Below are 26,807 nucleotides of genomic sequence, written 5' to 3'. Positions count from 1 at the left end.
TATCCTGCTCTAACATCTTTTTTCCTTCACATAGGGTCTGCCACTGAAGTTGCACCTAGGTTGGGCCACCATGCCCAGTAATCCTCTTGTCTTTACCTCCCACACTGCTGAGGTCAACAGGGACACTCACATTTTTGCTAGGGTTTTAAACTAAAGTTCTCAGGCTTGTACAGCAAGCACCCTTCTACCAAGTCATCTCCCCAATCCTTTTTACTACTGTAAGAAAGTGTTTAGGGAGCTAAGGCTGCTAGCCATAAAAAAGTACTTAATATTTTCAACAGAGTGGAAGAAATGATTCTGTGGCAATACTTCCCAAATAGATGGGCTACAAAATTTTAAATAGTGACCCAGACCATCTTTGTCATCATGGGTGGGAGTTTAGGTTAGCACACCATTTCTCCCAAATGTAATTAAGGTACAAAGAACTGCTAAAAGAATTTTCAGACTCATAGAAGAATTACTATAAAAATACCACAAAACTTTATCAAAATGGGGATTGTGGCAGCTGTTAAGTCACTTTCTAGTTAAGTGATTCGCAACATGGCATGAGCAATTCAGTTTCATGCCTTTGATAAATTATGACTGAATACTTCATGAACTTTCAGGGTTGTTGTGAAAATTTGACATTAATACTGGGAACATGAGCAGTCTAGGTATTATTTATTTACCTCAGAAGAAAAAAAAAACAATGAAGAAACAACTAAAAATTTTAGCAATATTTATTTTGGGGATGAGGTAATGCATGCTAGGTGAGAGGTGATTTTCTTTTCCTTTCCACTGTTTTCTGAATTTCCCAGCCTTTCTACAATGGGCATGCATTAGTTTTTCTTACAAATGTTTTAGTGGAATATAAGGCACACATTATTTTCATAATCATAAAAAGTTCGTTAAAAACAGCTATTTCTTTTTTCTTTTTTTTAAAAAAAAAAGACAAATACCTGTTGTTTTGTTGTGTAATCTGCCAAGATGTTAAGGAGCTTATAAAACACTTCGAACCAGGGGAGGTAGCTGAGAAAGACAAAGAAACACAAGAAATGTTAGCATGTAGGTCAAAAGCCTGACTGAAGGCTTAACTCAAACCAAAACATTTCATGTTTTCTCTACATCCTGAAGATTCTAGCCATGACTGATATAAACCAAAACTGCTTAAATGTTAATTATTTCTGGGTTATAAAAAACATGCCTGTGTGAGGCAGAACATTATATGCTCATTATGAAGTATTCCTGTGCCTCAAAACTAGACCAGGTTCACAGAGGAAATTCAAACTACAGTCTGCAATGAGGCACCATGTTTGAGTAGCTAGGCCTCTCCCACCATCCCACACTCTCTAGAAAAGCATCTATTCTACTTCTCATGATTGGACACAGAGCAAAACCCAGCATGCCCATTTTTGGCCTCCGTGTCCCATATGCCCTACACAACACAAACCAATCATGTTAGTACACTAGACCCACTACCTCTACTTCACCTGTGCTATACTGGCTGTAGCATGAATGGATAACTCTCTTCTCTCTGCTATCCAGCAGGTCATTGCTCCTCTTAATTCACAGGATGGTCTGCCAGCCGATCTCACTCTTGAAATTGGCCCTCTGTATGGCTATGAGAATGGCCTACCAAAAATGGAAGTCTGGATGGGCCTGGCCAGAGAGGGCAAAGCTGCACAGGCAGCCAATGATATGCAGCCTGAGGTTTCTTCCCCCTGGCCCTTCTTTCCTTCCTGGCACTCACTTCTGATGACCAAAAAGACAAAGTAAAGAAGGTTGGCCTGGGGATTGGGGGTAGCAAGTGTGCAGTAGACCTAGGGACCCTGAATCCCCCAACAGCAAGGACATAGACATTTGTCTGAGAGGACACATGTGGGGCCCACAGCCAGCACATCTGACAGCAGAACCAAAGCCCAAGGAGGCTTGTAGTTTACCTAGGTAACCAGGTAAAGAACAAAGTCATGAAGGGGAACAGAGAGCTTAGGCCTACACGTCAGAGCCTCTTGTCCTCCCTGGGAACCCAAGATACAAATAACCTACTAGTGCCTTCCGTAGTTTTGTTAGTTTTGTCACTCATGTCCTGCCTCTTACTCCCCTCACCAAATGACCAAAGTGGGGAGGGACAGAAGATTCTGAGAAACCTGAGCCTCCCCAATGGAGGGATATGATTCACAGAACCTTCTTTTTGTTTTTCCCCACTCTGATACCTGTTTCTATTAAGTAAGTAGTATTCATTATTATGAATGAATAAAATGAACTGACTTTTCTCCCCAAAACCTAATCCAACTCTATATAGCACAATTACTAACGTGGCATCCTGTTGCTACAAGTTCCAGCAATACAGGGGGGCTTCTATGGCTCTCCCTTCCCAGGATCTTGACCACTCTCTGACTCTTCTTGCCCCAATTCCTTCTTTTCCATGGTGCTCATGCATATACCACTGCTACAATGCCCCTCCTTCAGCATAGCAATCATAGGCATGGTTGTTTTCTCAACAGATTACACAGAGAATGCAGCACATCTTCCTTCTCTGTGTCTTCAGCACCAATGCACCTTGGCCCTGCATTCTTATAAACACACTTGTGTGTGCAATTGTGCGCACGCACACACACACACACACACACACACACACACACACACACAGAGAGAGAGAGAGAGAGAGAGAGAGAGAGAGAGCGCTAGATGACCTAGATGAAGACTAGTAGATTGCAAGGGCCCTTAGAGCCATGGGAAAGTTAGGGAGAATTATCCCTGCCCCCACTTTACATGCTTTGTTCTCTCTTAGGACAGTTCCCAATACTACTGAGAAGAGGCATGTGAGATGCTTGCTGTTCAGTTCTGCTCACATCTATTCTACTACACAAATGGTGTTTGTTACTAATAGCCTGGACCCAAGGCAGGGCCCAGATGTGACATCCTGCTTGGGAGAGGGGATCAGCACCCTGTATAGATTACTGCTGAACACTGAGAATAATAAATGAAGTGAGAGGTAATAGAGAGGATAGATAAAGTGCATGAACTCCTATCTGTGACGTCTGTCTGAAGCCAGAACATGCTAACTGTAAAATTTAAGTAGCTTATCACAATATACTGATAAGCAATTTAACTTTTCACTTCTATGACAGTATTATCACTTATGTTAATATGTTTCCATCAGCTCTGGCAGCCACATATGGACTCTTCCAGAGCAAATGGCTGCTGCCACTTTTCACAGTACTAGCCCTGGCAGAGCAATGTAAACATTCAAGAGGGATTAGGCACAAGATAACATGCTCTGTTCCTCTTCTGCTAAATAAACCTTCAGGAGTTAAAAGCCATTAGAGTAGAACAAGAAACCCCCCTCCCAAGAAAACCATAGAAATTAGAGGACTCTTAGTAAACAAATCCAGCCTGATAGAAAATACCACAAGGTAAACCCAGCAATTGGAAGTCAGGAAAGAGAAAAGGGCCAAGTAGAGGAGATGCTCAGTTCCTTTTTTGTGAATAGATACAGGAAGCAGTACAACAGAGCAGCCTGCTTCTCTCAGGCTTTGGACTAGATACAGCGCATACCACAGTAGTTTGAGACAACTAGTCAACTCACAGACAGAGCCTGGCATGCAGCTTGCAGCCTCAGTAGTGTCATTTGGTGAAGACTGCCTGGCTCACAGAGCCAGCCCACTTCACTCTACCAGCTTCTGCCTCACCAAACCAATTCCTTTGGTTGTGGTGGGCAGAACCATTGGCCATGGACTCTCTTCTTCTGGTCTGACCAGATAGAACTGTTCCCCATTGGTTTTCCCATGTGTGTAGACAGATGAATGTCCAGTGACGGCAGTGGTATGGTTTTGAGACCAATCTGCAGCTGTCTTCTTCAGAGTGTTCCAGCTTCCCCAGCTAGAAGGCCTTGGTTCACAGCTGAGCTCTGTCGGCTGGCACTTCCCATCCTGTTTCATTAGTGCTTGCACTCGGCAGGCCGCACTACCAGGAGGCTGCAGGTGAAGACATGGAGCTCCCATTCCATCCTGTGTGTGTCTGTCAGCAGTGAGTAAACAGTGCCTCCCAGTTGACACAGGAAACAAGTACTCTACCAGATAAAGTACTCCCTGGCCATCTTCAGGGTCCCAAACTCTTAGGCTGAGTGTACTTGCATCTTCCTGCAGGAGAACACTCTGTGGTGAACCCAGTCTAAGCATTAGGACTAAAATGATAAGTGACAAGGAGTTCTGGTCCAGAAAAGAAATGAACACAAGAGAGGGCATCTAGGTAGGAGAAGTCAGTTATCCTTCCTAAGCACTGTTACTTCAGGTCTTTGGAGTGATGTAGAATCCTAATGGATCATGATTATGATCCCATCAGAAGAAAGGGAAAGAGCAGAGAAGACCTGCGTTACAGCCACCAGCCTGGATCCACATGCATTTCACAGTGCTGGTATCTTGGTCCTCACGTTAATGGGAAGTGCTGTTTTGTGGGAATCCACAAAAGATCTCAAAGTTAGAAGAGTTGAAATAGTGCCACAGAAACCTCTTGACTTGGCCTGCTGAGTATGGGTTCCAGATACTGCTTTAACAACAACCTACTTCACAGTCATCCTTAAATGACCCATCATGCAGCAGTGATGGCCTGTATGGACAGAAACCAGCTAGCCTGTATGTCAGGCACAGGCTGGATGAAAACCTTCTATTCCCTCCAGAAGTGTTCTCAGGAACTGAGTCTAACTGAGGTCAGACTCTTGGCCTTCTGATCTCCCTTAACTAAATGGATGGTTTAAGATAGCCATCTTGCTGGGGGTTGTGCATGGGATAGGATTTCACATCTGTATCCAGCTAACCACGAGAGAGAGAGGGAGAGAGAGAGAGAGAGAGAGAGAGAGAGAGAGAGGGGGGGGGGGAGGGAGGGGGGGGGGGGGGGAGGGAGGGAGAGGGAGAGAGGGGGAGAGGGGGGGGAGAGAGAGAGGGAGAGAGAGAGAGAGAGAGAGAGAGCGAGAGAGGGAGAGAGAGAGAGAGAGAGAGAGGGAGAGAAAGAGAGAGAGGAAGTTAGAGAGTTCAAGAAGGAGAGAAGGTGATGACAGCAACAACAATGGTATAGAAAGCCAAGCAGAACAAAGAAATCATCTGGGAGGCAGCTGGCTGTGGAATTGATGAGAGCAGGGCATCAATGCAGGGTAGCCAGATGGGGGAAAGATGTGAGGAGGAAGCCAATGCAGGGCAGCCAGGAACTATGCAAGCAGATGAGATGAGAAGGATGTCTATGGTAGGAGGAGGTGACAGTTCCATCTAAAATGTCAGTCCAAACAGAGTGAGGGAATGCAGCCATATAGGAAGGAAGAAGTGTAACAGGAGCCTGCTGACATACAAAGTGGTCAAATAACTAGGCATGCAATAGAAACCAAGGGTCTTGGTAATAGACACGTAAATTAGAAATATGGTTAGGGAAGAAACAAGAATGAATCCCAGATGGATATAATTGTGAAATAATGGCATATAGACATAGCTAAGAGATAAATAAAACACAAATGTACACATTCAGATAACACACACACACAGTTTCTAGATTGAATGAGAGAAAAGGCCTGTGACAAGAGATGCTTCAATTATAATGGGGACCCTCAGTGCCTAGTTATTGACTTCCAAATAGCATTCTCTACTAAGAATGAAGGTTTTCTGAAGAAATAATGTCTGTTTCCAAGGCCGGAGTTAAGAAATGGTTTGTGCCTTAAGAAGCAAGGCAATGTTCAACACATGGTCAGAACATTATCAACAGGAGATCCTACAGACAGAATCTGTGACAATTTGACTATCAAAGCACATAATAATGAAGGGATTATATGGAGACCAGGCAGATAAAAATGACAAATAGAATATTTGCTGAGTGATGGAGCTACTTGCACAGTCTAAAAGTAAGTCCTCACAATCAAATTATATATCACAGGGGAAACAGAAAGGAAAACCCTGAGGTTACAACCTTCATCAAATAACAGAACAGAACGAAACAGTGTGCCACCAGACAGAATGCTGCAGAAAAACAACACAACTTTATTACACCCTTGATGTGGAAGCAGAGCCTCATCTCAAGAAAGAATCAGATAAATGGCACAGAAGGCCATTCTCCAATACAAGAGCCTCACTGTCTTGTTCATAAACACTGAGGAAATCTTGAGGAACTGGGCCAGACTGAAAGACAGACATACCAATAAATCCAATGTTAATTCTGAATCTGATTTCTTAAAATCATAAAGAAACTGCCCAAAGATTTCATTAACTTTTTCATTTTTATGACTGGCATGTAGTTATGTAAAAGAAAACAATGTTTTCAATGCACACTAAAGTGCTTATCTTTATGAGTTATCATTTAGTAATATGTTTCTAACGGGAGAAAAAAAGCATCCCTTTGTGTTGAGGTCCCATTTTTTTTTCTGTAAATTTGTTAGTATTTGAAACAATACACACAAAACAGTGTCTTCCTCCATCAAAAACAACTGGAGTGTACACTGTAATGAGCATGGCCAGAGAGAACAGTGCTGGCAGCTGGGCAAGTCACTCTCTGTCTCTCAGAGGCTACATTCTGAGTGAACTGGGACCACGTGAGCTGGAAAAGTGGGAAGCAGTGGGCACAATGATCAGTGCAAACAAAAATACCTCTCACAGACAAGGGCTAGAGCAAAGGCAATGGTGAAGGCCAGAGAACATGTAGGGCTGGAATCTGAAAGACTGAACTAATTAATGGACTTCATGGTTACTGAGCACCTGAGATGAAAAGGGACCAAAGAGACAAGGAAAGAGAAGAAACATCCTGTGGATGAGTATTTAAAACCAGGAGAAAGTGACTACTTCTCTCTTAGTAAACTCAGTTCTATCAGAACCAGTGTCTCACTTCCTTTCCTGAGAGTAAAATCTTAGCTAATATAATCCAGTAAGATTTAAAACTTGAAAAAGATCAATAAAATACCCTGGCTCTAGTTTAGAAGAAAACAATAAAAGGAATTTATTGTAAAATTTATTAAGTAAATACTTGGGCATATTATATAGGAAGATAAAATGAAGTGACAACTGCCTGGCAGGATGCTGGACATCTGGGGAGGTGAGTCAAGACTAAGGGCAGCGAGGTGGAGAAGAGGCTCCTCACTGTCCCTGGTAAACTTCTAAGGTGCTCTTGACTGCAATACCAGGGAGAGGAATTCTTCTCTTGTTTCCTGTCCACAGATTTGCCAGGATTCATCAATGGCAAAATGTATCCTGGTTAAGATGAAATGAAATTTGTGTTTAAAGCTCTCGTATTAAAAAAACAAAACAAAAGAAAAAAACTCACGTGGGTGTGGTGGCACATATAATCCCAGTAAAGGCAGAAGGATCAAGAGTTCAAGATCAGCCTCGGATACATAGCAAGTTCATGACCAGTCTCATTTATATGAGATCTATCTCAAAAATAATATGATAAAATGAAATGCTTAATAAATAAGCAATCCCAAAACTTCATGTGAATTCAGTTTTAATACTTCCTGGCATGGCAACCTGAGAACAGTCTCTCAAAGATTTGGGGACTTCATTGATAAAAAAAGCCACCAGGGCTGGAAAGACAGTCCAATGGTTATGAACACTGGCTTCTCCTTCCAGAGAACCTGAGTTCAGTTCTCAGCAGCCAGGTTGGGTGGTTCACAATCACCTGTAACTCTAGCTCCAAAGAATCTGACACCCTTCCTGGACTCTGTGGGTACTTGCATTCACATGTAGATACACCCATACACCGGCACACACCTACACATAATATTAAAATAATAAAAAAAGTATTTTTAAAAGAAGTGATCAACTACATTGCTCAAAGTTTTCATTGGCAGTTAATTTTTTTTGTTTTTTTGAGACAGAGTTTCTCTGTGGCTTTGGAGCCTGTCCTGGAACTCTAGCTCTGTAGACCAAGCTGGTCTCAAACTTACAGAGATCCACCTGCCTCTGCCTCCCAGGTGCTGGGATTAAAGGCGTGTGCCACCATCGCCCGGCTACTGGCAGTTAATTTTTGCCTGAGAAACTTTTACATAGTGTGTAAAATAGGTGTGCAAACCAAGCATTTAGCAAGAAGAAGTCATAAAGAAATTCATCTTTATTAGTTAGTAAAAATGTAATTTTACCATTTACTAAATATAATGGCAAATTTGCATACTAATCAGATTGCTGTGCTTGCTTACATTCACATGAAAAATTAAATTCTGACTAAATACTTGATGCCACAGATAGAGTAATATTAATGTTTTTCAGAGAGTTTATCCTTTTTTATTTGTTTGTTTGAGACAGGGTCTCGCTATGTAGGGATCAATATTTTTACTTTATGATCGCCAGTGTGGAGAATACTGCTTTACACAAATATTTAGTACAAATGGCAGCAGCTTAAATAATTTTTAAAATCAAATATTCTATTGCTATGTAATCTAATGATATGCTAATTTGATATTATTTGATTTCCATAATTAAGCCACTATGTTTCTGTAAGAGCAGAGAGTTTGTGTAGACAGCAAAAAGCCTGCAGTTCATGACATAATACTTCTGAATCTACAGTAAGGAGCTGCTTGCAGAATTGCTGGGTGGCATGATGCATGTGCAGTGTGATACAGGAAAGCCTGGCCAGAGACTCTGAGATTCATTTCATATTTGATCTTGAATTGATTTTTGCTTTCAGGCGTTCAAAAGCCTTTACTGTTAGCAACTGTATTTGTGCATGCGTGCATGAATGTGTGACCTCAACATTCAGTTACAGTTTAAGAACCAGTACCTAACTTAAACATCTGACATTCAATGGGAAGTGCCCAATCCAGAGCTAACACACCCACTCCTGAACCTCTCTACTGAATGCTCTTGCTGATCTTGGCTGTGGGAAGCTTTATTTTGAACCCTGATATTCTAGTAAGGGGTTCCTCATGAATACTATTGGTCTCATATCCTATGTCAAGTAGAGTGAGTCAGAAAGAAGAACCACAGTAAGAGGAAAATATTCACCAAGATATGGCTGCCTCAAACAGAAGTTCCCACTCTGTCCTTCTTGTTGCACCTACCAGCTACTCTAATCCTCTGCTAGTGTCTGTCAGAGTAACTGACAGTGGGATAACATCAGCTGTCCATGGAGTAAGTCATAATGTGCACTCAGGATGCAGGATCTCAAGAGCCACTTTAGAGATGCTGGACACCTGCTCAGTGCTGACAAATGAAGACCTGGCAGCACCAGCCCAGACAACAACCAACCAAGAGAAACATGATAAAAAAACAAACATGGTGACACAACAGCTACATCAAAAGGAAATGATTTCAATATCAAAGGATAAGAGAAGCCTTTGGGAAACTAAAGTTCTCAAATACTTTAAGGGGGGATAAAACGACTTCTTTCCTGGTTATGCTGTGCAAGTCAAACACGAAGCATTATCAAGGCAACAAAAGCATAACCTCTTCCCCCAGAAACCCATCTTACTCATGAATTATTCTAAGAATTAATTTATTGTTAAAATTAAAAACTAGGTTATTTTTTTTAAGTAAATTTATTTTCAAACTCTTACATTCATCCTTCCTAGATAAAATTCTAAACTTTCCCACCTTTACTCTGCACTTGTGACATCTGTTAGAGCCAACACAAGAACATAAGGATGCCTTGGGCTTCCCCTCTCTGAAGACTATCCAGAGTTGACTCTATCTCACATCTCTGTTAATGTCAACTTGTTGAACAGTAACTGTTCAACATTTTTTGTGTGTACTTGGCCATGTCAAACATTCTATAAGTCAGAGCTTCTTGTGACAGAGAACAATCATTGCTATAGACACGACAAAGGCCAGGACCACGGGCACTGTAGGATAACAGTCAGCTTGCTCTTGTTAGGAGGTGGAGACCTCAACATAGCAGGCAACATTTTGGTTAGGAAAATAACCCAAGATTAAAAAACAAACATGCCAATGTCCTGTTTCAATCTGACAAATAATGAAACATTGGTGCAAATGCTTAAGTGGACCAAAGGAATAGCTACAAAAATCTTGCCCCTTCCCCAGCTTCCAAAAAAAGTCAATCCATCAGTTGCTCCTCATCGTCTTCATTGGAAACCTAATTTTCCAAGTGCAGATGAGCCCTTAAAAGCATCATGTAGGAGGTAATGTTTCTGTTCTAGGCCTGTTCCATCATTAATCCATATTTTTCTGTTCTTTTCTCCAAATGTACTAAAGAGATAGCTCTGACAGAAGTGCTCTCATCCACATCTACACCTCTCATCCTTTCCCTGTCTTCCTAATTGTTGGTAGATGAGGAAGGAAAACACCTAGGCTCCAGTTGAACAGCCTTCCATAAGACACATGGTGTAGGAGGTCTTTCTATATTTGTATTGATTTCATTGGTTGAATAATGAAAAGTGCCTTGGCCTAGTTGATAGGGTGAACTCAGGTAGGTGGGGAAGACAGAACAGAATTCTGGGAGGAAGAAAGCAGGGTCAGAGAGAGCAGCCATGGAGTTGCCAGAGTCAGACATGCTGAATCTTTCCTGGTAAGCCAAGACCTCGTGGTGACATACAGATTATTAGAAATGGGTTGAATCAAGATGTGAGAGTTAGCCAATAAGAGGCTAGAGCTAATGGGATAGGCAGTAATTTAATTAATACAATTTCCGTGTGGTTATTTCAGGTATAAGGTAGCCGGGTGGCAGGATGCAGCCTGTTCCCCTCATTACTATAGACACATCTCCTTCCCCATTACACCCAGCACTAAAGTACACTCACCTTTAAGCACAACAGAAACCAGCCACTGGTGCTGGCCTAAGTTCTCTAACTCAAGTCTTAGGACTGAGCTGTGCATACGCCTCTCCAGGAGTGTGACATACAGCTCCTTCCTGAGCTAAATGTTCTTTAGCTTCAGTACAGAGCTTTGTGGAATTTGAAATGGAAGTGAATTTCTCAGGCCGGCATCACATGTTACAGGAAATACTTTCCAGTGTATGCCTAGTGTTCAGCTGTCTTGGCATCTCAACTCACAACTTGAACATCCTCACATCAGCAGAGGATGCAGTAGCGCTGAGTCAGTATAATGACAGAGGGCAGAACAAAGGTCTCAAAAGTCTTCCTAGAAAAGTGATACCACAGTTTCATAGCAGGAAACTCACCAGCTATGGCCCAACCATGCTCCTCCTGCCCAATCTGTGAAATGGGGATGTGATGCCTACCCTTGAATGGCTGCTTGGAAGCTACTACAAAGCTAAGTACAGTGTGGAAACACACCTCCAGCTGTGCCTGGAGCAGGACTAACTTCCTTCACCCTGCTATTGAGACCAAAAGCCAAAGAAAGAAAAACACACCCCCTCTGGGAGATCAAAGCCAGTCCTGCCCAATGTGATCCTTCTGCTTTGCTCACAGCTGCTAATACTGAATTGTAAATTTATTATAGTATCCAGTTAAGCTCAAGAATCTCTGATTTATGCCCATAATTAACATCCCATTGTGATAGCTATTATATGTATGCAGGAAAATATATTGTATGTGCTGAAAGAGTGCGAATATTAATTTGTATTATGAAGTGAGAACACACACATACGCGCGCATGCATGCACGCACGCACATGCACCCCTCCTGTGAAATACCCGTGCTTATACAGATCTGCTAGAAAATATACTTGGTTTTGATTTTGGAAACAAGGCTCCTTTCTCTCTTGATAGGTGCTCAATAATTGCCGCTTTTAGAGGGAGTGTTTGCTGTCTTCAGTGGTAGATGACTCTGATGGAGGGAGATTGCTCTGGAGAAACTTATGGGGTACTATGAAGCTATCACTGGTGAAATGCTGCTATTGGGAGACCTTTGGAATAACAGCACCTGTGCTGACAGTGAGCTGCAATTCTCGGTATTTTCCACAGAATCCAGAGAGGGTGAGCAAACAGGGCTTTCATCATGTTCCCAGGAGTTTATGGGGTGGCCCACTCCTGTACTCACACACCTGCAAGTTTTCCCATTCACATCATCTGACTTTATGGCTGGAATTACAACTATAATATAATATAATGGCCCAGTGAGGTTCTAAGCCAGGCCCACCTTGCCAAAGGTTTCACAACCTAAGAGAGACATATGCTGTCTCTACTATTAGAACAAAACAAAAAACAGGAAAAAAAAGACAAAGGCAAGAAACAGTTCCATAAGAAGTTCTGTCCTGTTTTCAGTAATCAACAGCAAAACTAATTATCCCATAGAGATACTACTTGACATCATTTTAGAAGAAGTGAAAGCTAATGAGTAAGGGGGGGCACTTATAAAGTGCTAGATGCATTGATATAGTACTTATTGTAGCAGCCATATGAGGACTGTCCCATTTTATAGATGATAAAACTGAGTCTCAGAAGTGGAGCGACCTCTCTATGATGGCACAAAACTACTCTAGTCTGTGTTTTCAGTCCTATTTGCTACATAAAAGTAAGAAAGTAACAGCTGCACAAAAAAGACTGAACATGAGATGAGACAGAATTCTTACTTTGAGGTTCTCACTGTAACACCCTGATACAATCAAAGCTTGCCTCCAAAACCCCTAAGCTATAAAGTACCCTGAGCAATCCAACTTTGGCTGCCTCCCAACAATCCAGTATGTTTTCTTACTTTGCCAGTTCCAGGGACACCAGTCATGTGTCCACTCTTCCTTGCTTTAGGAATTAGAGTCCATGTTATTTGGAAACAGAAATAAAAACAGCTCAGTTTAAGATGCTTCAATCAAATGGGGCAGTGGGGGTGAGGTGGGGGTGGAGAGGTGGGAGTGGGAGGACTGCATTTCAAGTTTCCAGTGCCTCATGTTGGGACCTTAGAACTTACTAGAAAGATCATAGGTTCTTAGGTTTAAATTTAAAGCATGAGGCTCTATGTGCATGCTTGTGGTGACCATCAAGGAAGCACCAGATTAAATGAGGCACCCGGTTTTCATGAACAGCACCCATTTAGTTTATTGGCACCCACATCTCTGCTTGAATGCTCTTTCATTTCATCACAAATCTCTCTATGAAAGTATATGGCTGTCTCTTAAAGCCATTTATGTTCAATGCTTCAGTGCCTTTCCTTGGTGACATTTTCCATATGTTCCTTTCAGGGAAATGGTTCTGTTTCAATTAACAGAACAGCACACCAATCAGTATCGAAAGGCAGGGAAAGAAAGGAAGGACAGTCAGGCGTGAGCCAAGAACATGGGGTATGAATGTAGCTGGTCCAGTAAAACTCATGTTTTAGAAGGCAAACAGTTTGGGCCAAAAGAAAATGAACCTAGCATTTATCCCAAAGAAATCAGTGGGCTCTGAAATTGAATTTATAATTCAAACATTCTGGGCCATATGCAACTTGAGACGCACAACTGGTAGCACTACTGGGGATTTATGACTTATGACCTGTTCATATTTAATTTGTAACCAAATACTTCCCCTTCCTCTTAGCTACCTTAGAACTCCTGATTAACTCTTGTTTTTACAGGTCAGAGGTTAAATAAAGGAAGGGAAGCACTCTGGGGTGAGACTGCCCAGAGCACCACATCCAAGAGTGACCCTGTGTAAGGAACATTAAAATGAGTGATAAGACCAGAGACTGCTCCAGACCGCTGCTGTTCAAAACCTCCTGTGGGTGAAAGGCAGACCCGTGCCAGGAGAGTTGGCAACAAAGACAGACAGGAAGTTAGTCTCTCAAGTTACTTCTAGTGACTGCCTGACTCTCTCACTAAGACAATTCTAAATAATTTTGTAAATAACACTTAAAGTTTTGAGGAAAAGAATAGGAAGAGTTTATGTAAGTTAAGCAATCCTCCTTTTCTTGCTTCCCTCAGCCACAGCAATCTGTCTCAAGCACCAGACTCTGCTACTCAGGAGAAACCCTCTGCCTCTACCTAATTCTGTAGCAGTCCTACACTGGGCAGAGGGAAACAGAATTCTCTATGCAAGTGCAGTAACCCTTGAGAAGAGAACATAATCTGTTCAACTATGACTACAAAATCTACCTAGCTCCAAGCACCTTTGTTGCTGTGTTGCTCATGATACAACAAAAAGATTAAAATAAAGACTTCTATTTATTTAGGAATTTACTATATGCCAGGAGCTCACCAAGAATTTTCTTATTGACTCTTAGTGATTTCAAGTAGATGCCAGAAAGTGATTTAGGAAACTGGAGAACATAAAGGATAGGTACTAGGTAACTTGTTGAAATCACATGAACTCAAAATTCAAGGTAAAGCCCAAGTCTGCATGAGTTGCTATTCCATCAGGTACTCATTCTCCAAAGGAACTGTAGAATGTCCTCTGGACAGCTCATATACAGTGCATCATCATCAATGTCTCTAAGACGTTGTAAAAATGGAACAATTCTTATCTGGCAGCAAGAATTTATTTCCTTTATTTCCTAACATAATCAAGGTTCCTGAGCAGAGAGCTGAATGGCCACTAGGGCAAAGTTTCTGATGTGAAACTATTGTGGAATTATCAATGTCCTGAGAGGGGCAAAAAGTAGACCACTTGGGAAAATGTGAGCAGCAATGGCTGGACCAACCCAAAGGAAGGAAGGAAGGAAGTCACACATTCTGTACCATACCAACAACAGCCAGCTATTAGGTGAAGCTGAGCTTTTCTCTCTTGCAGCAGAAAAGAGGAACCCAGACCTGAACAAGCCAAGAGCTAGGAATCCAGGACATGGTGATCAGAAGTGGGATACCAAATTGGCATTAGTTACTCTCTGCTGTGACCATTACACCCTACTAACCAGTCAGCTCTCAGTTTTCAAATAACCTTTATGCTTTGGGATTGTTGCTTTATTAGAAGTCAGGAAAAGATGTTGTAAATGTTACAAAAGTCTAAAATTGGTATTATAACCCCCCTTGAAACATGATTGCACTTTAGAAACTTTAAAAAAGAAACACCAAAAACCCAACTTTGGAAAAGGGTACTCAAGTCAGCACAATTCTGGGCAGAAACTAGTTCCTCTGATATAATTTCTTAAAGTCCTCCAGTATGAAAGAGCGAGGAAGCTATCTTTTAATGAGTAACTACTAAAATTTATAGAAAGATCAGAAAATGAATCTATTTTAACCTTACTTTTATCTGTATTAAATCTTGTGACTTAATTTTGGTAGCATGTTATATAAATAGTAGTTATTTCTTATAACTGCAAAACAAACACACATTTAAACATGTGCTAAGAGAATATTTAAATAAACTGTATTCAATCCAGGCAACAGATATGGTATTTTGGTGTGTTTTTTAGTCATATGAGACAATTCCTATGAAATAAGATAGAAGAAAAATGGTATGGTACACACTTTATCATGCATAGTCATGCACACTCTCAGAGAGAAGAAATAAAACATTACTAGTATTGATTTCAAGGTTATGAACTATAAAAAACATTTTATTTTTTCCACATTCTTTCCTAGATCTCCTATGGTTTATGTATTGAGCATGTGATATTTTAAAAGTTAAAAAAGAAAGTCTTTTCAATGCCATGCTAATCACAATTGAAAGCACCCTAAGTGTACAATAAGAATGATTAGAATGAGCTACAAGATTTCTACTTCTAGCAAAGTATTTAGCACACAAAATATTTATAATATATTTAGATGTAAAAGCAGGCTCTATATTATGTACAAATGTTTTCTCATAATCTCCACAACAAATATGTATCATTTTTTTTTGCTGGTAGTGAAACTCAGTGGTAGAGGCCCTAGGTTTAATATCTAATACCAATAAACAACTTTATTATTATATTAATAAAAATGCCTCTCTTAAACAAATGCTTCCAGGCTTCCAACTTATGGTCTTCTTGCTGGAATTTGGGAGGCAGGCCACAGGGAGCAGAATGGCAGCCTGTTTCCTTGCTTCATATATATCTTCACTTCTGTGATGATGTAGTTCCCAGATGAACCCCAAAATGAAATGGTAACTGAGGCTCTAATAATTGCTCATACTCAAGCCTACTGCTCTTTCCCTACACAACTTCTACCAGTTTTGGTTCTAGGACAGAAGTAGTTAACTAAGCTTCTCAGTAATTTTCTTTAGGGTTGGTAGAGCTGTCTTCAACAAACCCTGACACTCTTCTTGAGGAAAAGGAGAAGAAAAAGGGAAAGGAAAAGAAGGAAGAGGAGGATAAGGAAAAGGATGAGAAAGAAGAGGAAGAGAAGAAAGAGGGGAAGAAGGAGGAGGAGAAGGAAGAATAAGAGAAGAAAGAGGATGAGGAGAAAGAGGAAGAGGAAGAGGAGAAGGAAGAGGAGGAGGGGAAAAGAAAGAGGGGGAAGGAAGGAAGGAAGGAAGGAAGGAAGGAAGGAAGGAAGGAAGGAAGGAAAAGCAAAAGAAGTAAGAATCTACTTTTCCCTGTTATATTTGGGAGCCAAATCTGCAAGGCTGGACCATTTGTACCAGTGTTTAACAAGAACCCATGAATGTCAATCCAGAGCTAGACAGCTGGGGGGGAAAAAGTAATACAGAGCTGCTTGTTCTCCAGGAGTTTTGAGTCTCCCGGGAGACAGACATGGAACATGGACAGCAAGGAAGGACATTTCAACTAAATTGGGGGGGGGGGGGGCACAGCCATATCAAGGCAGAAAAGACGGCTAAGTTAGAAGTCACTTCCACCTAGAGGAAACAAAATATAACAAAGACTCAAAAAGCTACAAATGGCTTACTTTGGGGGAGGGTTTTGTGTGTGTGTGTGTGTGTGTGTGTGTGTGTGTGTGTGTGTGTGTGTGTGTGTGTGTGAGTGATATGGTTTCAGAGAATGAGGATGGGGTGGAGGAAGGAATCTTGGTATAGAACTTAGGGCATTTCACTAAGGAGCCTTCCAGACTGGACTCTAAACTAAGTTCAGCTCTTTTCCTGAGAGCAGAAGAGAGATCAGATAAATCATGGTGCAGAAGATGTACACATTTGGGACCAGACAGACTGGAAGGCTTAGGGCACAGCAGTGGAAGTCCTCGGTGGATGCGGCAGGAGAGGCTCTGGTTTTTTGTTTTGTTTTGTTTTTCATTACTGAGCATAGTTTTAAAAGGATCTGATTCTAGGAGGTCAGACCTGAAACTGAGTAACTGTCAGCCAAGAGGCTGGCTGGAACCTGCTAGTCAGATGGCTGCCTGCCTCCCTCAGAAGTAGCAGATGTTACAAAACAGAAGGGGAGATTGCAGATGTATAGTCAGACAGCCTAGAACAACAGGTGCAGTTTCCCTAGAGCTGTCACCTCCTCTCTCCCAGGCTGCCTCCCTCTATAAAAGGACAATACTCCTTGTTTACCTAAAAAGGTAGAAGTTTAGAATAAGTTAAGCAAACTATCATAAAAGTAACTATCACAGTTCAAGGAACTGTGTATCAAGTTGATTGTGTATTCAGTGTATCAAGTACTGAAAATAGGAAGCTTCTGCTTTTATTTTTAGGTCAGATTTCTCAGGAGAGAGAACGGGGTCCAGCCATATTTGCAACAGCTTTTAGACGCCTGTAAAATGCTCAGTGCTACAAGTATATAGATATTCTTTATGATTTAACAGACCAGTGGGCTGAGCCAATGGGGATTTCTACATTAATATTTATTCACTTAACCCAAGATAAAGATTTTATTTCAAATACAGAATAAATGCAAAGGGAAAAAAATTTAAGGTGGGAGCACACATACAATACCAAAATTAAGGAATAACTGACTCACTATAAGCTGACGTTACAATTTTTTTGTGCTTTCCTAACTGAAGAAAAATCATAGACAGCACTTAGCTAACTAATTGGCTAAGACCCAACCCTAGAGGATTTAGCATGCTGTGGTGATGTGAAAGACAAGACCCTAAGAGCTAGCATTAAAGACACAAAAGGATGTTAGCAATTTTGCCTTTCACGTGTTACAGCTTAACTTTATTTTTTAAGTTATAAACTGATTGGCCTAGTAGCTCAGATTTATTAACTCATAATTTATATTAGCTCATTACTCTTGTCTATGTTAGCCATGTGGCTCAGTACCTAATTCGGCAAGGCAGTCCCATCTTGCTTCGTCTGTGTCTGTGTGGCAACTGCAGACTGCGTTTCCTTCTTCCCAGCATTCTAGTTTCCCTGCCTCTCCTTCCTGCCTGGCTACTGACCAATCAGCATTTTATTAAAAATAATACAAGTGACAGGATAAAAGATCACTGTCCCACAGCACTCCCCCCCTTTTTTAAAACAAGAACCCTGAATCTAATATCCTTTGTTTAGCTTTTTTCCTGACCATTATTCATAACAACTTGTAACCAACATTCTAAACAAAGGAAAATATCCATAGTCCATTTTTTGGGAATGTGATCATAGTTTTTCAGGCTACTTTCTGCTGAATTGGGGTGTACAGCTTAACTTTTATGGCTCTCAAGTAGAACAGTTCCAGGTAACTGAAAGACCAGCTTTACAGGAGGGGCCATTCAATAGAAGGGAGGAAGGGTGCCTGGCTATCTCAGCCCCATCAGGCATGGTCTCTTCCTCCCCTGAGCTGGCTGTTCTCAGTCATATATGACAGATAAGAGTCTACTGCTATACCTTAGGAATGACCTGCTTAAGGTCATCATCACACTAATAAGGGACAGTAAGGGATTGAAGCAAAAAAATCCACCATTGACAGGCATAAGATGAAGCACGCTCACTCTGTGTCCCTACATATCCTTAAATGAGTTAGCTACATATGGCTGCATAAGAACCACCCTCAATCAAAATATATACTTCCAAGACCCCAGAATGTTCTCTTGTGTCCTACCCACACTATAGTCAGATCATCTGTTCTCCACCTGTTTTTCCTATCATCGCTACCTTTTAAAAACCCAGTTATTTTTAATGTAAAGGAAAATCCAATCATTTGACAAAAGCACTCATAGGTGTAGCTGTCAGAAGACAACTAGGACAGAGAAGACAGCCTACTCAAAGCAGGCTCTACTGTGCCCTGCTAGTCTGATGGAGGAGTGTCTATGTGTTACTTTCATTATTAGTAAAGGAAACTGCCTTGGCCCTTTAAGAGACAGAAAATTAGGTAGGCGGAGTAGACAGAACAGAATTGTGGGAACAAGGAAGCAGAGTTGGGGAGACGCTTCAGGCATTCGCCATAGTGAGTCTCCATGCTTCTCCTCTCCAAGATGGACGCAGGTTAAGATCTCTCCTGGTAAGCCACACCTCGTGGTGCTACCCAGATTACTAAATATGGGTTAAAGGAAGATGTGAGAATTAACCAATAAGAGGCTGAAACTATGGGCCAGGCAGTGTTTTAAAAGAATACAGTTTCCGTGTAATTATTTCGGGTGTAAAGCTAGCAGGTGGCCGGGTGGCGGGACGCAGCCCCGCCGCTTCTTTCAACACTAGTCAACCCTCACCCCACTCTCAGTTCTTATACCCTCTTATATGCTGCCTGATCTTTTAATTTTACCTCTTCCAGAATGCCAGAAAAGTGGGGGAAATATAACACATAACTTTTAATCTGGCTTTTTTTTTTTTTTTTTGAGACAGGGTTTCTCTATGAAACAGTCAGTCCTAGTTGTCTTGAAACTCACTCTGCAGAACAGGTTGGCCTTGAACTCACAGAGATTCGCCTGCCTCTGCCTCCTGATTGCTAGGATTAAAGGTGTGTACCACCATTACCTGGCTAATCTGGTTTGTAATATATTTTAAACCATAGTTTTTATTTTACTCTTTTTTTTGCTTTGTTTATATTTTGCTATCTACTGTTACCAAGGAAGGACAAGTTTTAAAGGTAGCATAGTCCCATGGGCACGTTATTCCACATGAGAGGATATTATAAGAATGCTTCTAATCTACTGATGCATTAGAATAGTAGGTCATTCAGAACCTTACCATTTTGTTAAAATTAACATGTGTGAAAGTAGCCATCCATGTTTACACTGCACATAACTCTGTACTGTGTTTTCTCTTAACCCAGACGCCTGGCTCAGTATGGATGGTCTGTCCAGATTTTGCTTCTTGATCAGAAAAGTGAGAACTCTCAAGTTTTTGTGACCTGATTCAGGAAGGTGACAAGAAGTGTAAGAGTAGTCAGATGTTCTAAACTGTTTGACTTTTATTCTATAGGAAGAATGTGAGCACAGAGAATATAAAGAAAATCCCCTGGACACACCCACAGAATCCAAGAGACATCCAAACAAGCCAACAAGTAGTTAGCTCTCACAAGTGAGTGGAAGCTCTCTAACACTACTCTTTCTCTGTCCTTTTCCCATCCAGTATCCTAGCAAGCAAGGTGCAAAAAGGGGGGAGCAGTTCTCTTGCCTGGGATAAGGAACTGGAAGTTCTTCAATGATTAGAACTGTCCTGAAGCTCAAAGTTACATCTGTATTTAATCTGCACAGTCTAATACTAACCAGGATTTGAAATGATATCTGTTCATCTCTGTCTTCTGCATAGTTTGATAACATCTCTGACATTTGCTGGTCTTAAGACTTCAATGGCTCATTTGGTCACCACACATGCATTGATGGTGGTGCCCTTTGAGAATTCTGAAGCAAATGGGTGAATCAGACACTATTTCTAGTCTCAAGGAGCTCAGTGTCTAGTAAGAAATCAGACCTGCAGTCAGCAAGTGTCACAACTGAGACACATGCTATGAAGGAAGTAGCTTAGGCAACCTAGATCTCACTCACCATTCCATGTGCAAGAGAGGCTACCAGACCCAACAAAAAAGTTGTAATTGTAAAATTAAGGTGCTGGAGAGATGGCTCAGCATTTAAGAGCACTGGCTACTCTTCCAGAGACCCAGGTTCAGTTTCTGGCACCTACATGGTAGCTTACAACCATCTCTAAGTCCAGATCTGGGGAATGGATGCCTCTTTTTCTGACCTGTGGGGACACTGCAAACAAGTGGTACACAAATATGCATGCAGACAGAAAAAAATCTAAACATATAAAATAAAAATAAATAAATATAAAAATCTTAAAATTTATGAAAATTTTATTTGATTTTTATTTAGCTTTTACTAGGGTGTGTGGGCAGTACTAGGGACTGAACCCTGGACTTTGCAAATATTAGGCACTCTACCATTGAGCTACATTTCCAGCCCGTGTGTGTGTGTGTGTGTGTGTGTGTGTGTGTGTGTGAAGACAGCAATAGATCATCTACTTACAGATGAATAGCTGAATAAAGATCACCAGAATCCTAAATCCAATAGTAGTTCCACACAAAAGGTTATCTGATTTATATGAACAATTTTCCTTTACTTTTTTTCTGCTAGTTTTTTTTAAAAAGGCACTTTTGTCTGGGTCCAGAATATAAAATCAGGAAATAAAATGGCAAGTCTTACAACTGTGAACTTGAATCAGCTCATTACAGACCAAAGAGACATATTTGAATGCATATTGCTACATTCATTTACCTATTCTGCTGAGCCGTTCAATTACACGATTTTGTATAAAAAATACAGTATGTTTCTTTCAAAAGCTGGTATTTGGAGAAAAGTTATTAGAACAGCATGTTATGATATGCTAATACAAAGGTTTCATTTAATGGACAATGGCAATTTCTGAAATGTTCCCTGTACTTTAAATTATTGCACTTAGAATTCATGACTACAACATATCTCAACTTTTTTCTTTACTGCTGTACAATATACTCCACTGCCACTGTGAATGCAAACAAAAAGCATTATCACAAGAGTTTTGTTAGTGTTTGTGATCTTTGAAAAGAGCCATGTTTAAAGGTGAGGCATGGGTGCAGTAGGCTGCTCAGGCTGCATGAATGCTGAGAATGGTAAAGCACTGTAATCAAGGGTCAAAAACAGGACAGAGAGAAAAGGAAAGAAGAGGAAGTTTTAAGTCAAAATTTAAGGTCTTCTCAGAGGGAGAGGGCACCAAAGAGCGAGAGTTTATTCGAACCAGAAGCAGCTGTTACACTGGAATTAGGAAGCATCCCTAATGAATCAGCAGTTCTTGTAATACATACCCCCCACTTTGAAATGTGAGGACTCTGAGATGAAAATTTCTTTTGATATATTTTCTACAGAGACTCATTAGACAGAGAAGAGGCAAAGACTGAGCACACTCCTCTCTAAATTACAACGGCTATCTTCTGTGTCAGTCATCAAGGTTAGGTAGGCTGGACACTGGAAAACAAAGAAAATACATGGAGGAAGAGAAGCTTCTGCAGCTACACACTCTGTGAGTCACCCCAAGGAGACCTCATCAAGTGCCATGTAAAAGTCACCTCTTCCTAACCACAACCACATTATGTCAGCTAAGCCTGTTCTGTCTGAAAATGGAAATTAGAGCTGCACAAACAAGAAAAGAGCCCTTCCTTTTACATTAAGAGGGACCTCTAAATTCTAACCCAATGAAGATCTGCTTGCATAGAGAATTTTATTCCCCAGATTTTCAGTTTTTCATTAAAAAGATATGCATACATACACGCATGCAGATATTTCACACCCCAGGCTCCGTATTCCTCTTTTGTCTTTTACCATGCCTAAAAGAGGTTCTCTGCAAAAAATCAGTGTACCTGACAAACAGGCTAAAAGTTAAAGGTGTGCGTTCTGATACTATCTAGCCTACCAGGCTCTCTTCAACTTTTATCAGCCACCCTCTTCCTCCTCTCCTTCTACCTTTCTCTATCTCTGCCCCCCTCCCCTTCTGTTATAGGTTTCCAGGATTCCTGGAGTTTCAGTAAAAACCCAAGAAGCCAGGGAGAGACTTGCTGGCATGTTACTGTTAGACGAAGCAACACTAACAGTACCTATGCCTTAAACTTGAAAAGGAAAGAACATGATCCACAAAAATACTGTTTTTCACAAACTCTGAGGACTTCTTAGATACTCCCAACCAGAGTAAAAGAATGCAAAGGAGAAACAGAACTATAGATAACAGAAGCTGAGGACCAATACAAATGATCTCTGTCATTACCATGCCAGACAACAGAGGTAGAAATGAGCAGTATCTTAGAATCCTGACCATTTCGTGGGGGGACAGTTGTCCTTCCCCTACAGAACCAGAGACCTCATAGGGAGGAGAAGAGAACCCTCTACAAATGATCAGTGTACTTTCAAATTCTCAGCGGTCAAAAGTACAGGAAGTTTGTTTGAGATGAGATGAAATGTTAGAGATACATGTGAACCCAAGTCTGACACACATTACTTCCTCCCATGTGCCTTACAAATAACAGGTGGGATATGCTCCTTATCCATGACTTCACCAGGACCTCTCCCTTGGCAACTAATATCAGGTATCCTTTCATGAATAAGGCAGAAAAGTTACCTAAGACAATTTTAAAATCATGACTCACTGTTTAAGGGACCATGAACAAAACACCTTTTCCTTTGCTCTACACCACGAACATAATCCCTCAGTAGTAATCACATTCTGAAGCTGGCTCAACTGCAGGTCTGCATTCCTGCAGAAAGGTATTTACACTCTTGCTGGTCTGGTTCAAATCTTCATGGAACCTATGGTCAGCCTGGCTTTCTGTGCATAGTTTTGCTATATCTGTTTGCTGAATAACCATACTAACTTTTAAACATACATTTGATGAAAAAGGATTAAATGTATGATGAACTGGCACAGAAAGGGATCCTCAGACACCTGAAATTGCAAAAATTACTTCTGTACCAAGATATCTTCTTTAGAGATGCTTCTGATAGCAAAACTTAATGACTATGTATTTCACAAAAAGTTGAGTGAAAGATAATTATAAAACCAAATTTCACAGATTAAAAGTTGGCATGTAACTTAACCTGCCTTTTTTTCCTTTTAATAAAATAGAATTATCTAAAAAAAAAGATAGAATTATCTACTCAAGTAGTGTACTAATAGTAAGTCCACGTCACGAGCGCAACACAGCTTTCAGGCTGGAAGCAATCAATGAACAGCAGCTGCAGTTACCCTTACTAGTGACTTGTGACTTCAACAGCAGATTGTCCCTAGGTAAAAAAAGGAGATTGTTCTGAGGAAGAAAATCAGGATATATAAGGAAGTTATCAAATAAGGGTTTGTGATCACAAACATGACTTTAAAATACATATACATGTATATTATATATTACTATCAAATGAGTAAAAGGAAACATACCAGAATTTCTACTGTTGGAAGGGGAATTCAAAAAAAATTAGTTTCACTGAGTATGTGTGCATGTCTGTAATTCTAGCACTCAGGAAGGTAAGAAAGGGCTTGGGCTTCTCAAACACACACACAAACAAAAAGTATCAAAAGTTACATTTATTCAGAGTCAGTTTCATTATGTCAACCGCTGGATTAATGTTTTTTTAAGAGTCTATGCTTACTAATCAAAATGGAGAGTCTCAATGGATATATATCTACAAAATAACTCCCACACCTAAGGCTCAGGAAACAAAGAAGGGGCAGAAAGATTGTAAAGGCCAAAGAATTGGGGAGTTTGCTGTGAGATCTAGTCTCTTAGTAACCTTAGAAACTACATCCATAAAGACCAACATGACTGTCTAAACAAGAGCTAAATAAGGACAACAATAGTCATGTCTAAGTGAATGGACCACCAGGTTTCAACCCTACACAAAGAACTAAAGGCAACTAAGACATGCTGAGAGTGGGAAGAGGACACCAATTGTTTATCCAATGCCAAACAGTCGGCCCTGAAAACATACATACAAGGAACATTCTACAGACTAAGCAGGTTATATTCAGGATTACGTTTGTATATACACAGATGCATGTGACAATAATTAATGAAAAAAGAGACCATGAATTGAAGAGAGCAAGAAAGGTCAACTTTGTGGAGCTGGTCTCTCTTCACTTTTATGTGAGCACCAGGGATTGAACTCAGTTTCCCAGGCTTATAAGGCAAGCGCCTTTACCACTGAGCCTTTCTTTTTCTTACCTCAGGCATCCTTATGTAAAATAAAATTTTGTGGTCAGGTCATTGTTCTCTCTTTTGTTCCACTTCTGAATAAAGCTATCTTTGTGCTGATACCACAATATTTTGCTTATGAATTTATACTAAGTCTTTAAATGAATTTTTTCTTGTTGTTGTTGTTGTTTTTGTTTTTTAAAGACAGGGTTTCTCAGTGTAGCCTTCCTGTCCCGGAACTCATTCTGTAGACCAGGCTGGCCTCAAATTCACAGAGATCCGCCTGCTTCTGCCACCTGAGTGTTGGGATTAAAGACGTGTGTCACCAGCACCCGACAAGTAATATGAGTTCTACAGATTGTTTATTGTTCATCTTGTAGATCAGATTGAACTTCAACTCACGACAACTCTCTTGCCTCAATCTGCTGAGTGTTTGGTTTATACTCCTTTTACAAATTATTTTACCATCATAACCTAGAAATGCTGACATGTGAAACTGACCACTGCATATCTGACAACAGTTTGTATTTGGTTTCAATGGAGCACTGTGTCTTTTTATTTATTTAGTTCTTCTTTGAACATAACACATCAATGATCAGTTTGCGGAATTTGGTTGACAACTCAATGTATGTGTAATACAAAATGATCAAATTGGTAATGAGCATTATAATCTCAAAGTTCTATCCTTTATTTAAAAAATTTATTATCTTCATTATTTTTCTGTGTGTGAGCATGGGTTTGCACACATATGTGTACCATGACAACTTGTAGAAGGTCTAAGAACAACTTGTGGAAGTCAGTTATCTCCTTCTACTATGTGGGTCCTGAGTATTGAATTCAAGCTGTCCAGCTTTGGGGAAAGTATTTTTACCCAATGAGCAATCCTGCCAACCCAATATGTGTCATTTTTTGTGTTAAAATTCTTCAAACTCTTCTTTTTTGGTTATTTTGAAATGTATCATCAACTGCTTTTTAATTTTTTCTGCTTTTTTATTTTTTATTGATTTTTGTTGAACTCTACATTTTTCTCTGCTCCCCTCCCTGCATCTTCCGTCCCCCTTTTCAACCGTCTCCCAAGGTCCCCATGCTCCCAATTTACTTAGGAGATCTTGCTTTTTTCTACTACCCATGTAGATTAGATCTATGTATGTCTCTCTTAGGGTCTTCATTGTTGTCTAGGTTCTCTGGGATTGTGATTTGTGTGATGGTTTTCTTTGTTTTATATTTAAAAAACACTTATGAGTGAGTACCTGTGATGATTGTCTTTCTGGGTCTGGGTTACCTCACTCAAAATGATGTTTTCTAGCTCCATCCATTTGTCTGCAACTTCAAGATGTCATTATTTTTTTATGTTGTGTAGTAATCCATTGTGTAAATGTACCACATGTTGTTTATCCATTCTTCCATCGAGGGGCATTTAGGTTATTTTCAGGTTCTGGCTATGACAAACAATGCTGTTATGAACATAGTTGAGCACATGTCCTTGTGGCACGATTGAGCATCCTTTGGATATATACCCAAAAGTGGTATTACTGGGTCTTGAGGAAGGCTGTTTACTAATTTTCTGAGAAATTGCTACACTGACATCCAAAGGGACTGTACCAGCTTGCATTACCACCAGCATTTCCTTTACACCACAACTTCTCCAGCATAAGTTGTCATCAGTGTTTTTGATCTTGGCCATTCTTTCAGGTGTAATATGGAATCTCAGAGTTGTTTTGAGTTGTATTTCTCTGATGACTAAGTATGTTGAACATTTCCTTAAGTGCCTTTGAGCCATATTAGATTCCTCTGTTGAGAGTTCTCTGTTTAGGTCTGTACTCCATTTTTTTTATTGGATTATGTGTTCTTTTGGTATCCAATTTCTTGAGTTCTTTGTATATTTTGGACATCAGACCTCTGTCTGATGTGGGGTTAGTGAAGATCAAATTCTTGGCATAGAAGTGTATGCTGATCCAGAATCCAAGCTCTTTACAATGAAGAACTATTGTCCTTATGCCACAAAGCAGCCTTGAATGCTTGGGATAGGATACAAGAACTAGGGAAAAGGATCTAATTGTATACCAGGGTTAGGCTGGGGACAGAGAGAACC

At 40.5% G+C, this 26,807-nt stretch overlaps 1 protein-coding gene across 13 annotated transcripts in view; it reads right to left on the bottom strand.

Moving 5' to 3' along the window:
• The window catches only part of Dennd1a (DENN domain containing 1A), a 533,475-nt gene that overhangs the window by 261,950 nt on the left and 244,718 nt on the right, over window positions 1-26,807 (bottom strand). For all 13 annotated transcript variants that reach the window (XM_038335860.2, XM_038335849.2, XM_038335850.2 and 10 more), the window contains one exon: window positions 939-1,008. In XM_038335860.2, coding sequence (XP_038191788.1) covers window positions 939-1,008 — 70 coding nt within the window. The remainder of the gene's footprint in view (window positions 1-938; window positions 1,009-26,807) is intronic.

The sequence above is a fragment of the Arvicola amphibius genome, chromosome 7 (assembly GCF_903992535.2).
Source record: "Arvicola amphibius chromosome 7, mArvAmp1.2, whole genome shotgun sequence".
NCBI classification, from domain to species: Eukaryota; Metazoa; Chordata; class Mammalia; order Rodentia; family Cricetidae; genus Arvicola; species Arvicola amphibius.
This window is presented reverse-complemented; position numbering and strand designations above follow the sequence as displayed.